Here is a 12,609-nt window from a genome sequence, read left to right on the forward strand (position 1 = left end):
GTGACCTTCTCTTGAGTGCAAGTGGAACCTGTGACTTGTTTCTAAATAATAGAATACAGCTAAGGTATTCTATTGGGATTATGAAATTACATGTGCATGATCACATTATATTAGACTGTAATGTCATCTTGCTAGGAGACCCTTTCTCCCTTGCTGGCTTTGAGAAGGCCGCATGGCAAGGAGCTGAGGGTGGCCTCCAGCCAACAGCCTGCAAGGAACTGAGGCTCTCGGTCCAACTGCCCACAAGGAACCGAAGGCTGGCAATAACCGCGAGAGCCAGAAACAGATCCTTCCCCAGTTGCACCTCCGATGAGACTGTGGCTGGGCCGACATCTTGGTTGCAGCCTTGGAAAATTCTGAAACAGAGGAGCCAGTGAGACCGTGCCCAGACTCCTGATCCACAGAAACTGTGAGATGACAAATGTCACTAAGCCGCTGTGTGTGTGGAAGTATTATCTTGCAGCAACAAAGAAAACAGTGATGAACATGCACACTTGCACGTACCAGCACAAGCTCTCTCTGCAGGATACTCAACGCCTTTCCCTCCCTGCCCTCCTGCAAGAGACGGCAGCAGTGGGCCGTCTCTGGGAAGGGGAAGTGGAGAAGGGGGTTGGGAGGGAAACCTATCTCGTCCTACGTCCTTTTGTACCATTTGACTTTTTACTTCATGTAAATACCGCTTTTACAAAGAAAACTTTAAAAAGTAAAAAATGAAATAAAAGCCGTGTTTGAAACCGATTCTGATGGTGAGCAAGTGGCCCGAAGCCGCCGCCTGCAGGGCCCGTTTCTGTGCTGCTCCCTCTCTTCCTGGGGCCCTGGTGGCCTCTTTCCAGCTCCTGGCAGCTCCGGGTCTGCCTGAGAGTTGGAAATGGGTTTGGGGGAAACAGTCCAGTGCAGAGTGAGCCAAGGGGAGTTTTTTTGCAACAAGAAGCAAAGCCCCTACAGCTGTGGGAGAAACAGCAGTGGGGCCGCGAGCTTTCTTCTGACAGTGGAGCTTCTTTCGGTGTGCGTGAGATGGAGGGAAGAGATCGGGCAGGGAGAGGAAAACGCTCTCACTCCCAGTGCTTTCTTTTCTAAACACAAGTCAGCAAAAAGAAACAGCTGGCTTTATTTCCCCAAAGGAATTGTATCCCGGAAAGGAGCAGGGGGTTGAGAAATGTTTTACTAAGACTAAAAAATAAAAAGACAAATCAGAGCTTCCTGGGAATGACTTGCTTTTTTTTTTTTTTTTTTTTTAATTGTTATCTGTATTTTAACACAGAGAGGCCGGATGTTTAGGAAACCAGCTCTGAGAAACATCTGGGGGTGGGGGGCGCAGCAGGGGAATGGCACAGGCTCCACAAAGGGACACCTGAGTTCAAATCCCAGCTCTGCCATTTCCGACTGCATGATGCTGGGTAAGTCATTTCACCTCCCTGTGCCTCAGCTCCCTTGTCTCTAAAATGGAGAAAGAACTATCTTTCAACAGCAGAGCTTATTTAACAATTGGTGGTAGCATCTGTTGTGCCTAGCCCATAGTAGGCACACAAGGAATGGTAACCATTATTATCACAGGCATGCCATTCATGGCCCTGAACAATCTCTTGTAGCCTCATTTTCTGCTTCACGCCACTTGCTTTTCCATCCTAGATCCCAGATCCGTATAATCCTCAGACACTCCCTGAACTTTCATGCCCCCAAGACTTTGCTTATCCAGTTCCCTATGCCTGGTCTCCCCGTCCCTGTCTAGAAAACTCCTATGCATCCTTCAATGCCCAGAACAAAAAGCCACCTCCTTTAGGAAGCCTTGCCCAGAAAGCATCCTGAGGAATGAGTAGTTCCATTCCCAATCCTTCATAGCAAGTTCCTAAAATCTCTTCTTAGAATGTATCCCAACCAGTCTGAGCCACAGCTGGTGTCTGCAGTGCTAGAGCTGACCCAGCTGGACACCCACCCGGCATCTATGTGACTGGGTTCTGGTACCCACCGCTCCGGGCAGATAAATCTCCGCCTGCAGCTCCAGGGTTACTACAGATTGGTCTAAGCCTATCATGTCACTCCCATTCCCTCACCATGTGATTGGGTAGAGAAGAACATGTGACCAGTTCTGGCCAATGACTAACTAGGGAAATCCTGGGGATGAGCTCTGTCCTTGGGGAGGGGACGACGGTGCTCAGCAGCCCCTGCCTCACCAACAGGAGAGGCTGGACTTCATCTTGCAGGTGTCCTGAGGCCTGGGGCAGCATGGAAACACTACATGCTCAGCAAGCCACAGTGCAGGCCTGCTACCCCGTTGTTCCCCATGGCCAGAACCCGGCCCCACGTCCTAAACCCAGCCCCTGTTTCAGCCAGCCCAGTCCCTGTTGCCCCTTCCCCAGAGTTTCCCATGTGGAACCACCCCTTCCTCATTCTTAGTCCACCTGGTTTGGGTGGAGCTGACCCCACCTCCAGCTCCAGTGGTGGGCATGTGACTCATTGCTGGCCAATCAGAGCACTCCATCAGCACTCCCTATCCTCCCCAAAGCCAGTGACTGGTTCAGAGACTGGCACGTGATCCAAGCTAGGCCAACTGGACTTTTATTAGGACTACCAGGAGAGAACCTTTTTCCTAGAGCTTTGAGATTTAAGCCTAGAACTGCTAGTAGACATATTTCACCGCTACATAAAGGAAAGGCCTAAAAATGAAGCCAACACAGAATAAAGTGGACATTGAGATGCACAGTTTCCTGGAAACTTGTTGTGCAACTAGATCCAGCCATGCCTGAGGGTGGCTCTAAAAGTAAGCATATAAATTATCTTGCTTTGATCCCTATAGATCTAACCTCTCTCTCCTCTCAGCAAGGGGGAAGTTGCACAGGCCTGGGACATGGAAAGGAGATCTGCTAACAAAACTGAACTTGCCCCATTCTCTGGCACCTGTGTGCTTCCTGACTGCTCTCTGATCCTCTGCTGTGTAGGCCCAGCTGACCTATTCCTGCTCCTTCCCCATGCCCTGGCCCAGTGCCCATAAGGAAACCAGACCTGACAGATGTAATCAACACCCAACCATAGATGTAATCAACACCCAACCATCACCTCCCTGGCTTGGCAAAGAAAACAGGAAGCAGCAAAAGATGCCAACAGGGAAGCTTCAGATGATGGTTCCTGCTCCCTGCTAGCCCAGGCATGCCTGGGTCCCCAGAATCAGCACAAGGCATGGCACACAGCAAGACCTCAACCAACCTGAAGGAGCAAATTATAGATAAGGTTGTGGGAGGGCCAGGCAGGTGGGTGTCTTCAAGGAGAAAAGGAAGGTGATGTTTAGCATATACTCTGCACCAGGCTGGGGCAGGGAGCTTGTCTAGGTCATACATTTCAGATTCTCAATGGCCAGATGGGGTTGGTACTCTTCTTATCTCCATGTTACAGATCAGGAAACTGAGGCACAAAGAGGTTAAGTAATATCACTTCTGGTTGACCAAGATGGTGGCATAAGAGGCTCCAGCGTTCCATCCCCCACAGAATCTTTGATCAACTAATAAAAACTGGCAGGGCCATCTTCCTCAGAGCTCCAGAAAACAGTTAAAGGGTTGTAGTAACTGGAGGAGTGCTGAATCAGGAAAATGCTCCTTAAACATGGTAGGAGATCTAAGCCGCTGAGGTCAACTTTTGGCTCCACTCCCTCTTCTACCCACTAGTGCAGGGGCTGGAAACTTCTGACCCGTTGGCAGGGCCTGCTACTTGATATGCGAGGCCCAGTACAAAACGACAATGTGACACCCACTGTGCAAAAAAGCAGGGGGCAAAGTGCAGTTAAAGGCACTAAAATATAAGCTTTGTCCTTTAAGATATTTTAGTACATATAAAACATATTACGGGTGATGCAGATACAAAAGTAACAACTTAAACTTACACATTACCAAACAATATTTTTGGTGTCCTACCTATTTTATATAATGCAATGAATAGCAAAACTTTATTAGTGTGTTATCTTGATTGATCATAAGAACTTTCTGGCTCACTTGTCTGGAAATTCATTCAGTATCACATCAAAATGTATACTTTTAGCAATTTCGGTTTTAAGCAGTGTAATTGAATGCAACATCAGTTACTGTTGGAAATTCAAAATCGTATAAAATTTTTGAGAATTTTTAATTTTGAGAAGGATCTTTCTGCTGATGCAACCAATACTGGAACTGTTAAGAATATTTTATAGGCTGCAATAACAATGGGATGAGTTTCTGAAATTATTTCCAAATACAAATCTTAGTACACCTAGAAAAAAAATGATAGGAGAGGCTTACGGTGTCTTGCTGGTGCCTGTTCCCTGGCACAGGTGGAGCTGGCCTGTGCTCCCATCATGGGCCCCTGGCCCTGTTCCAGAGAGAGCAACCTGAATGTGGGTGCCAATCTAGTTGGTGGCAGCTTGAAAGACTGAACCAGGGCACTTATCTCTGTCTCGCCATCCCAGAACAGGCCCTGCTGGCAGACGCATCTTTCTCACAGCTAGAGCAGTATAAGCGACTATCAAATTAAAGCAGCCTCAGGCAAAGGATTACTGACTTCAAGACACACAATAGAGCACTCAGAGTGGGGAAGTCCATATCACAGGGAGTAGAGAGGGCATTCAGATTTCTGTAAATGGGGGAATTTCTAAGGCCATAAGCAAGCAAAAGCTTAAGACAAGACACATGCTCAGAAAAGTCAGAAAGGACCCTATGCTTTTGACTCAGGCTGATCTTCTTGGTAGAAGAGCTGAACTCCAAAGGACAGCACCAGCCTGTCCCATCTGCAAAGACTGTGAAAGCTGTTTTTATGTGTTGGCTTGTTTGCTTTTGTTAGCTCCTGGAACTCAAGGAAAGCTCTCTCATATCACTAGCTGAATACAAACTTAAGGAACACACAGCTCAGAGACTAACTTCCAGAGTTACATTAAAATATTAAAAAGTACAGCATGTTACAGAAGATTACAAGTCAAACAAAGAAACAGGAAATGATGGCCCATCCAAAGGGAACAAGATAAAACATTAGAAGCCAGCAACAAAGAACACCAGACCTTGGACATACCAGACAAAGACTTTAAAGAGGTTAAGTAACAAGCCCAAGATCATACAGCTGGCAAATGGCAGAGCAGTATCAGAACCAAGCTCTGAGATTCTGGGTCCCAAGGTGTCCAGATGTTGTCCTTCCAATAGGAATGTGAGGGAGGTGAGTTTGGGGTTTGGGGGATCCTGGTGGCAGGAAATTATTGCCTTTCTCCATCCCACCTGAAACTAACAGAGGGGCAGAGGAGGCCAAGCCATGTGCATTCTGTCTCTGCTATAATTTACTTAATGGTTTCCGTTAAGTCAACTCCCCATTTCTTAAAACTCAATAAGCTTATTTTAAAAGGAATCCAACTTTCACTACTGGAAATGGAGACTGAGGATCATATGCCCTGAATGTCACATAAAAACAAATACAATGAAAAGTGGCTATATCATTAAATTATGGCTTGACTCATTTCCTCGGGGCAGGTTCTGAGCCTAAAGCCCCTCTCTCTGTTAATACAAGGGATTAGTCAACATCAACTCAACTGAGACATTCCCCTTGACCCATCAGTATAGAGAGGAGATCAATGTGGAATAACCGTCTCACTTTGTGACCTGGGTTATCTAAGTGTGTTGTTGAAGGACCATCTAAAATCTCAACCTCTGGGACACCCAGATGTCATCCAAAGCCCTGTGTTTATAGATGAGAGGCCATAAACAGAAATTAATTCCCTTTTCTTCACAATGGAATTAGGGGCCCAGGGAGGTTAGGGGACATCCCCGGGTCACAGAGCCAGGTAGAAACCAGGTCACTAGGTCCCTGGATTCCTGTCCACCTGTGGGGACCTGCCCTCCCAAGCTCCCCACTCCAGAAGCCTGAGTCTCTGCCTGCCCACAGAGATTCTCAAGAGGCTGCAAAGAAACCCCCAGCATACCCACTCACATCTGCAGGGTTGTTTTCATTTGAAATGTTGACCAGGTAGGCGAGGTCATTGTACAGCAAATCATCAGAAGTGTAGGGGTTGCTCCACGTCAGCAGCAATGTGTTGGAGATGTTTGTGTAAACCGTGAGGTTCCCTGGGGCTCTGGGTTTGACTGTGGGAGAAGCATTGCCAGCGTAAGGGGCTTGTCCAGGTGAACAGAAGGAGGTGTAGCCTCTGCCTGGATCCCAGCCTCACAGAACCATGGATCATTTAGATTTTTAGTCAACCACACTTCAATAGTACATTTATGGGATACCATACAGATTTAGAGCCATAACAGAGAGTTATAATCATAAGACAGATCATAATGTTGCTTAAATTGTACACAGCGCCTCAGTGTTTATTCACTACCTGTCTTCAAGGAATGCAACAAGTGTAAGCCAAAATAAAACAAACTTCAGCTTTTTCACTTTTACCTTTTACATGTTTGGCCACACTGCATACGGTACTATTATTTACAAAGTATTGTTCTTTACTTTGATTTACTTTTTTTTAAACTTAGTCTCACATCCATGAGATCACAGGTCTATAATACGCATTAAAATCAATATACAAATATACAAATTATTTTAAACTTCATCCACCAGTCAATTTGAATAATCTCCCCACTACAGAGGGTATGAGTAGACCATTCAGGAAACCCTGATGGAATGCCTAAGAGTGTGAGCTCTACAGAAAGAGACAGGCTTAGAATACTCCTGCTGCTGCTTAGTAGCTGTGTGGCCTCAGGCAGGACACTTGCCTTCTCTGAACCACAGTTTATGCAATAGCAAAATGGCAATAAGAAGTCACATCTGGAAACTGAGGCTCAGAGAGGTAACATGATTTGCCCAAAATTCAACAGCAGTGAGTGGTGTTTTAAACTCTTATCACGACCATAGCAAGATCACGGGGGAATTGCTGCAAGAATTCCAAGTACCAGGATAAATAAGGTCAGAATTCCATGATCCAGACCCTCCGAAGCAGCAGCAGCTGATGCATCGACAGGGGAACTATTCCCATTTCCTTTTTTGATCTTCAGTAAGCACACCTTCAATCAAACATGGCTCACCCCAACACCCCTCCCTTGGCACTTAAATTCAGAAGGTTGAAATGTCCGAGCTGAAGGGGGCCTGATGGATTATTGTGCCCAACCCCATGTCAAAGACGGGAGGATGGAAGCCCAGAAAGGGGCAGGCACCCCATCAGGTTTGGGAAAATGTAGGAGGCTTCCTCTTGCTGCTTGGACACCCCTCCTCCCCCCCCACCTCCCCATGGCTGCCTCTCTTACCCCAGAGCCCAGTCAGGGTCAGGGGTGGGACCACCCACAGCCCCTCCCCTGCCCCACCCCCACTCACTGTGCTCGAAGGGCATGAAGGAGCCTTTCCACAGCTGCTGCTCCCCAGCCTGCAGCTGCAGCTGGTAGACGTCCACACTGTACAGCATGTCATCCAACAGCATGTTGCACACACACACCGAGCTGTTCTTATTTTGGGGGACACACACGCGGTTCCTGCAGGCACAGGGTGCTGGCTTAGGCTGGTTATGCTTCGGCTGACTGCGACACACAGCTGTCCCCAGGACGTGCCTCAAGGAACCTCGCACTCTTCCAGCATCCTGATCGCCCCGACTCAACGCCCACAACCAACAACCTGGGGACATCCAGGGTTTGGTGGGGACACCGGTGCCTCCTTTGCTGGCCACAACCCCTCACCACCCTCACTGTGGCACCTCATCCCCCACCCTCAACCCTTGCTGCAGGCAGACCCTGGTCCCTGGAACTTGGTTGGTATCTGAGTGCCAGAGAGGTAAGAACTGGTGGCAGGATTTTCTATTAAAATCACTTATAATAGCAGCATACGTGTGTGCTAAGGGGCCCTTCTGTGCCCTGGGAACCTCAGAATAGCCCTAAGAGGCCACAGAACAGCCACCCTTATGTCTCATGGGATAGGCCAGGTGCTGGCAAGCTTTTTCTCCAAAGGGTCAGAGAGTCAATATTTTAGGCTTCGTGGGCCGTACAGCCTCTGTCACAAGTATTCAATGCTGCCGTTGGAGCACAGAAGCAGCCACAGACAATATACAAATAAATGAGCAGGGCTGGATTCCAATAAAACCTTATTTACAAAAGCAGGCGTCAGGCTGGGTCTGGCTCATGGGGGCTCCAGTTTGCCAACCCCCAGTCTAGACCAGTGCACCATGTGCAGCAGCACAGCCATCTGCCTCGGTCCACCGCAGAGGACCCATCAAGCAGGGTGGCCTGTATATCCCAGGGTGCCCTCTTACCTTGGGAACCCCACCAGATCCTGGGCACCCACTGCTAAGTCTATACCGTAGGCTGTGGAATATCCCAGTAAACCACCTAGAACAACGGACCCGTGTTCTGTGGTCCATCAGCCATCACAGGGAACCCCTCAAACCATGGTCTAGCCCAGTGATTCTCAAAGTGAGGTCTGTGGGTCCACTGGGTCAAACTGTTTTCACAATAGTTATGTGCCCTTTGCACTCTCATCCTCTCACAAGTGTACAGTGGCATTTCCCAGAGACTGTATGACGTGAGATGATGTCATCGCTGATGGCTTGTGGAATGTGGGCTTGGATGTTTCTGTGATTTAAAAGTTCTCAGTTCTAATTTCTAATAAACATGGGTGACAGGAGTGTTCTAGACAAGAGCTTTTTTAATCCTCACTATTTTTAAGTTTGCAAAAGGGTCCTGAGATCAAAAAGCCAAGGTCCTGACCACAGCCACAGGCTGCCGTGACGGGTGCTCTGGGCACACCACTGCACCCCAAAACACCCTCCTTCTAATACTGCACCCAATAAGCTTCCGGGAACTGCATTCAACATCGAGCATCCCTTTGGGAACAACCACCCCAAACTCCCGGCTCCAGTCCAGGCTTACTCAGTGTTTATAAAAACCAGCTGGTAGAACAGGAGTTGCTCACTGCTGCAGTCGGTGGGACCAGAAGTCCTCCACTCGCAAGTGATGGTGTTGACGTAGTCGGAGAGGCAGGTGGGCTTCTGCAGGATCCGGATACTTCCTGGGGGGTGGGGGAGGAGGAGCACTCTGAGCAGCCGGCAAGCAAACAGGAAAAGGGGTCACATGCCACGGAGCCCAAACAGGACCCAGGGGACAAACACAAAACAAAACAATGAAACCACAGTCCCAGGCAGTCGTGTGCTAATTCCCGCACAGCTGGGACCAGGGCCAGGGATCCTGGGGCTTGGAAGCCAATGGGCACTGGGGCAATTCCTGAAGCTGTAGAAGCACCCTTGGATGTGGAATCCATTAGAGGACAAGGAACCAAAGCATCTTTATTTTATGCAAACTCAACTACTTGCCTTTGCCCATTTAAAGAGTGCTAGTCACTCCAAGCACCTGCCCCAGAACAGAGTGAGCTGGAGGTGCCCTTAGCAATCCCAGCAATCTGATGCCAGTTACTCTCCATTTACCCAGCCCCCACCTCGTCCATTCTCCCTCCTTCTCTGCTCTCTCTGTGCCCAGGAGGCTGACCTCCAGGATCTGCATCACCCAGGCTCCCTGACCTCTGACTTCAGCTTGGGCTTGGCCAATGGGAAGGAGGAGAACTGAGGTCTTGCTTCTCTTCAGCTCCCTCCCAGCAGAGCTGGGATTGGAGGCAGCAGGATGGAGACTGGGTTTGGTTCCAGACCAAAGCACCAGCTCCGCACTCCCCAGTACCTGGCCATTAAGTGCAATCTCGCTCCAGTCCCCAGCACCCAGTCCCATCATCCAGGGCATCTCTCTTTCTCTTTCACCCCGATTCCAATTTGCCTTCAAATCCCCCTTCAAATCGGATCCAGAAGCCACCCCCCTCATCTCCTCTGCTGGTCCGAGCCATGATGTCTCCGCCCCCACCTCCCTCCAGCCACCCACCTCCCCCCAGCCTGCTCTCCACATAGCAGCAGACTCACGGGTCCTTTTATTTTATTTTTTTTAACAGACTTTATTTTAGAGCAATTTCAGGTTTACAAAAAATTGCCCAGAAAGTACTGCATTCCCATACACCCACCCCCACCCCCACCCCCAGTTTCCACTATCATTAACATCCTGCATTCACGTGGCACATTTGCTACAATCGATGAACCAGCACTGATACCTAATTATTAACTAAGTCCACAGTTTACACGAGTGTTCACTCTGTGTGGTGCAGTTCTGTGGATTTTGGCAAATGCATGATGCCTGTATCCACCATTACAGTATCATACAGGATAGTTTCAGCTCTAGAAATCCCCCGTGCTCCACCTGTCCTTTCCCGGCCCCCACCCCCGGCCCTGAACTCCTGGCAACGAACGACCTTGGGACTGTCGCTACAGTGTCACTTTTTCCAGAATGTCACAGTTGGATCCGTGTTAGCAAGATGCACTGAAGGTTCCTCCATATCTTTTCATAGTTTGATGGCTCATTTCTTTTTAATCACTGAACAATACTCCATTGTAAGGATGTGCCTCGGTTGGTTTGTCCATTCACTTACTGAAGGCCACCTTGATGCTTCCAATTTTGGTCAATTTTGAATAAAGCTGCCATAAGTATTCGTGTACAGGCTTTCGTGTGGACATGCTTGTTCCATTCAGTTTGGTAAATGCCCAGAAATGTGGCTGCTGGACGGTAAGGCAAGACTAGGTTTAGCTTTGGAAAAAACTGCCTCACTGTCTTCCAAAGTGATCAGACCATTTTGGATTGATTTTGATGTAATAAATCAAAACATGTGGTACTAGAATAAAAATTTTTAAAAATCCATGGAACTGCACTACACAAATAGTGAACCCTAACTTAAACCATGGACTATAGTTACCATCACAATTTTTTTTCAGTTTTATTCATACACCCTACAATCCATCCAACATGTACAATCAGTGCCTCTCAGTGTAATCAAAGAGTTGTGCTTTCATCACCACAATCAATTTGAGAACATTTTCATTGCTTCAAAAAGATAAACCCATACCCTTTATAACCCCTTATTATTGACATTTTGCATTGGTGTGGTGCCTTTGTTCCAATTGATGCGAAAATATTATAATATTACTGTTAACTATAGTCAATAGTTTGCATTAGGTGGATTTTTTCCCATATACCACCCTATTATTAACACCTTGTAATAGTGACATACATTTGTTCTAGTTCATGGAAGAATATTCTTATATTTGTGCTATTAACCACCTTCACCATCCACAACAGGGTTCACTGTGTCATACAGTTCCACATCTCATCCTCTAGCTTTCCTTCTACTGACAAACACAACCTTCAACTTGCCCTTTCAACCACAATCACACACATGATTCAGCACTGCTAATTAAACACAATAATGTGCTGTCATCACCTCTATTCATTTCCAAACATTTACAATCAACCTTACTAAAAATTCTGCACAAATTAAGCATCAGCTCCCCATTCTCTACCCTCATTCTATCTTCTGGGAACTTATATTCTAGATATTAACTCCAAGAGTTTGCTTATTATGTTTAATTCATGTTAGTGAGATCATATAATATTCATCCTTTTGTGTCTGTCTTACTTCACTGAACATAATGTCCTCAAGGTTCATCCATGTTGTCGTGTGCATCAGGACTTCATTCCTTCTTACAGCTGAATAATATTCCATCATAGGTAAAAACCACATTTTATCTGTTCATCAGTTGATGGACACTTGGGTTGTTTCCATCTTTTGGCAACTGTGAATAATGCCACTATGAACATTGGTGTATACATGTCTGTTTGTGTCCCTGTCTTCAGTTCTTCTGAGAATATACCTAGTAGCAGGATTGCCAGATCACATGGCAGTTCTATACTTAGCTTCCTGAGGAATTGCCACACTGTCTTCCTCAAAATGACTGTACCATTTTACATTCCCACCAGCAGTGAATGAGTGTTCCTATTTCTCCATATCCTCTCCAACACTTGTAGTTTCCTGTTTGTTTAATAGCAGCCATTCTAGTAGGAAGAGATGATAACTCATTGTGGTTTGGGGTTGCATTTCCCCAGTAGCTAGTGACGTTGAGCATCTTTTCATGTGCTGTTTAGCCATTTGTATTTCCTCTTTGGAGAAATGTCTGGGTAAATGTCTATTCAAGTCTTTTGCACATTTTTTATTTGAATTGTTTGTCTTTTTATGGTTGAATTGTAGGATTTTTAAAAATATATTCTGAATATTAAACCCTTATTGGATACATGGTTTCCAAATAATTTATCCCATTGAGTAGGTTGTCTTTTCACTTTCTTGACAAAGCCCTTTAATGCACAAAAGTTTTTATCTTGAGGGGGTCCTATTTATCTATTTTTTTCTTTCATTGCTTGTGATTTGGGCATAAAGTATAAGAAACCACCGCCTCACACACCTCACACCACCTTCCCCACATTTTCTTCTAGGAGTTTTATGGTCCTGTCTCTTATATTTAGGTCTTTGATCCACTTTGAGTTAATTTTTGTATAAGGTGTGAGATAGGGTTCCCCTTTCGTTCTTTTGGATATGGATGTCCAGTTCTCCCAGCACCATTTATTGAAGAGATTGTTCTGCCCCAGTTGAGTAGACTTGTAGCCTTGTCAAAAATCAATTGACCATATAGCACAACAATGTAAGTACACTGAACAAAGATAACTATGAATATGGATGAGAGAGGAAGGTGGGGAGCATGTGAGACACCAC

The 12,609-nt window shown here is 46.6% G+C and overlaps 1 protein-coding gene across 7 annotated transcripts in view; it reads right to left on the reverse strand.

Annotated features, from left to right (window-relative positions):
* The window catches only part of IL4R (interleukin 4 receptor), a 53,188-nt gene that overhangs the window by 9,932 nt on the left and 30,647 nt on the right, over positions 1-12,609 (reverse strand). For 6 of the 7 annotated variants that reach the window (XM_037814767.1, XM_037814763.1, XM_037814765.1 and 3 more), the window contains exons 3-5: positions 8,850-8,988; positions 7,309-7,463; positions 5,932-6,083 (exon numbers count right to left, since the gene is read on the reverse strand). In XM_037814767.1, the coding sequence (XP_037670695.1) occupies positions 5,932-6,083; positions 7,309-7,463; positions 8,850-8,988 (446 nt within the window). Of the gene's footprint in view, positions 1-5,931; positions 6,084-7,308; positions 7,464-8,849; positions 8,989-12,609 lie in introns of those variants that run through there. The other variant, XM_037814769.1, reaches the window with a different exon arrangement.

The sequence above is a fragment of the Choloepus didactylus genome, chromosome 21 (genome assembly GCF_015220235.1).
Source record: "Choloepus didactylus isolate mChoDid1 chromosome 21, mChoDid1.pri, whole genome shotgun sequence".
In the NCBI taxonomy this organism is placed as follows: domain Eukaryota; kingdom Metazoa; phylum Chordata; class Mammalia; order Pilosa; family Megalonychidae; genus Choloepus; species Choloepus didactylus.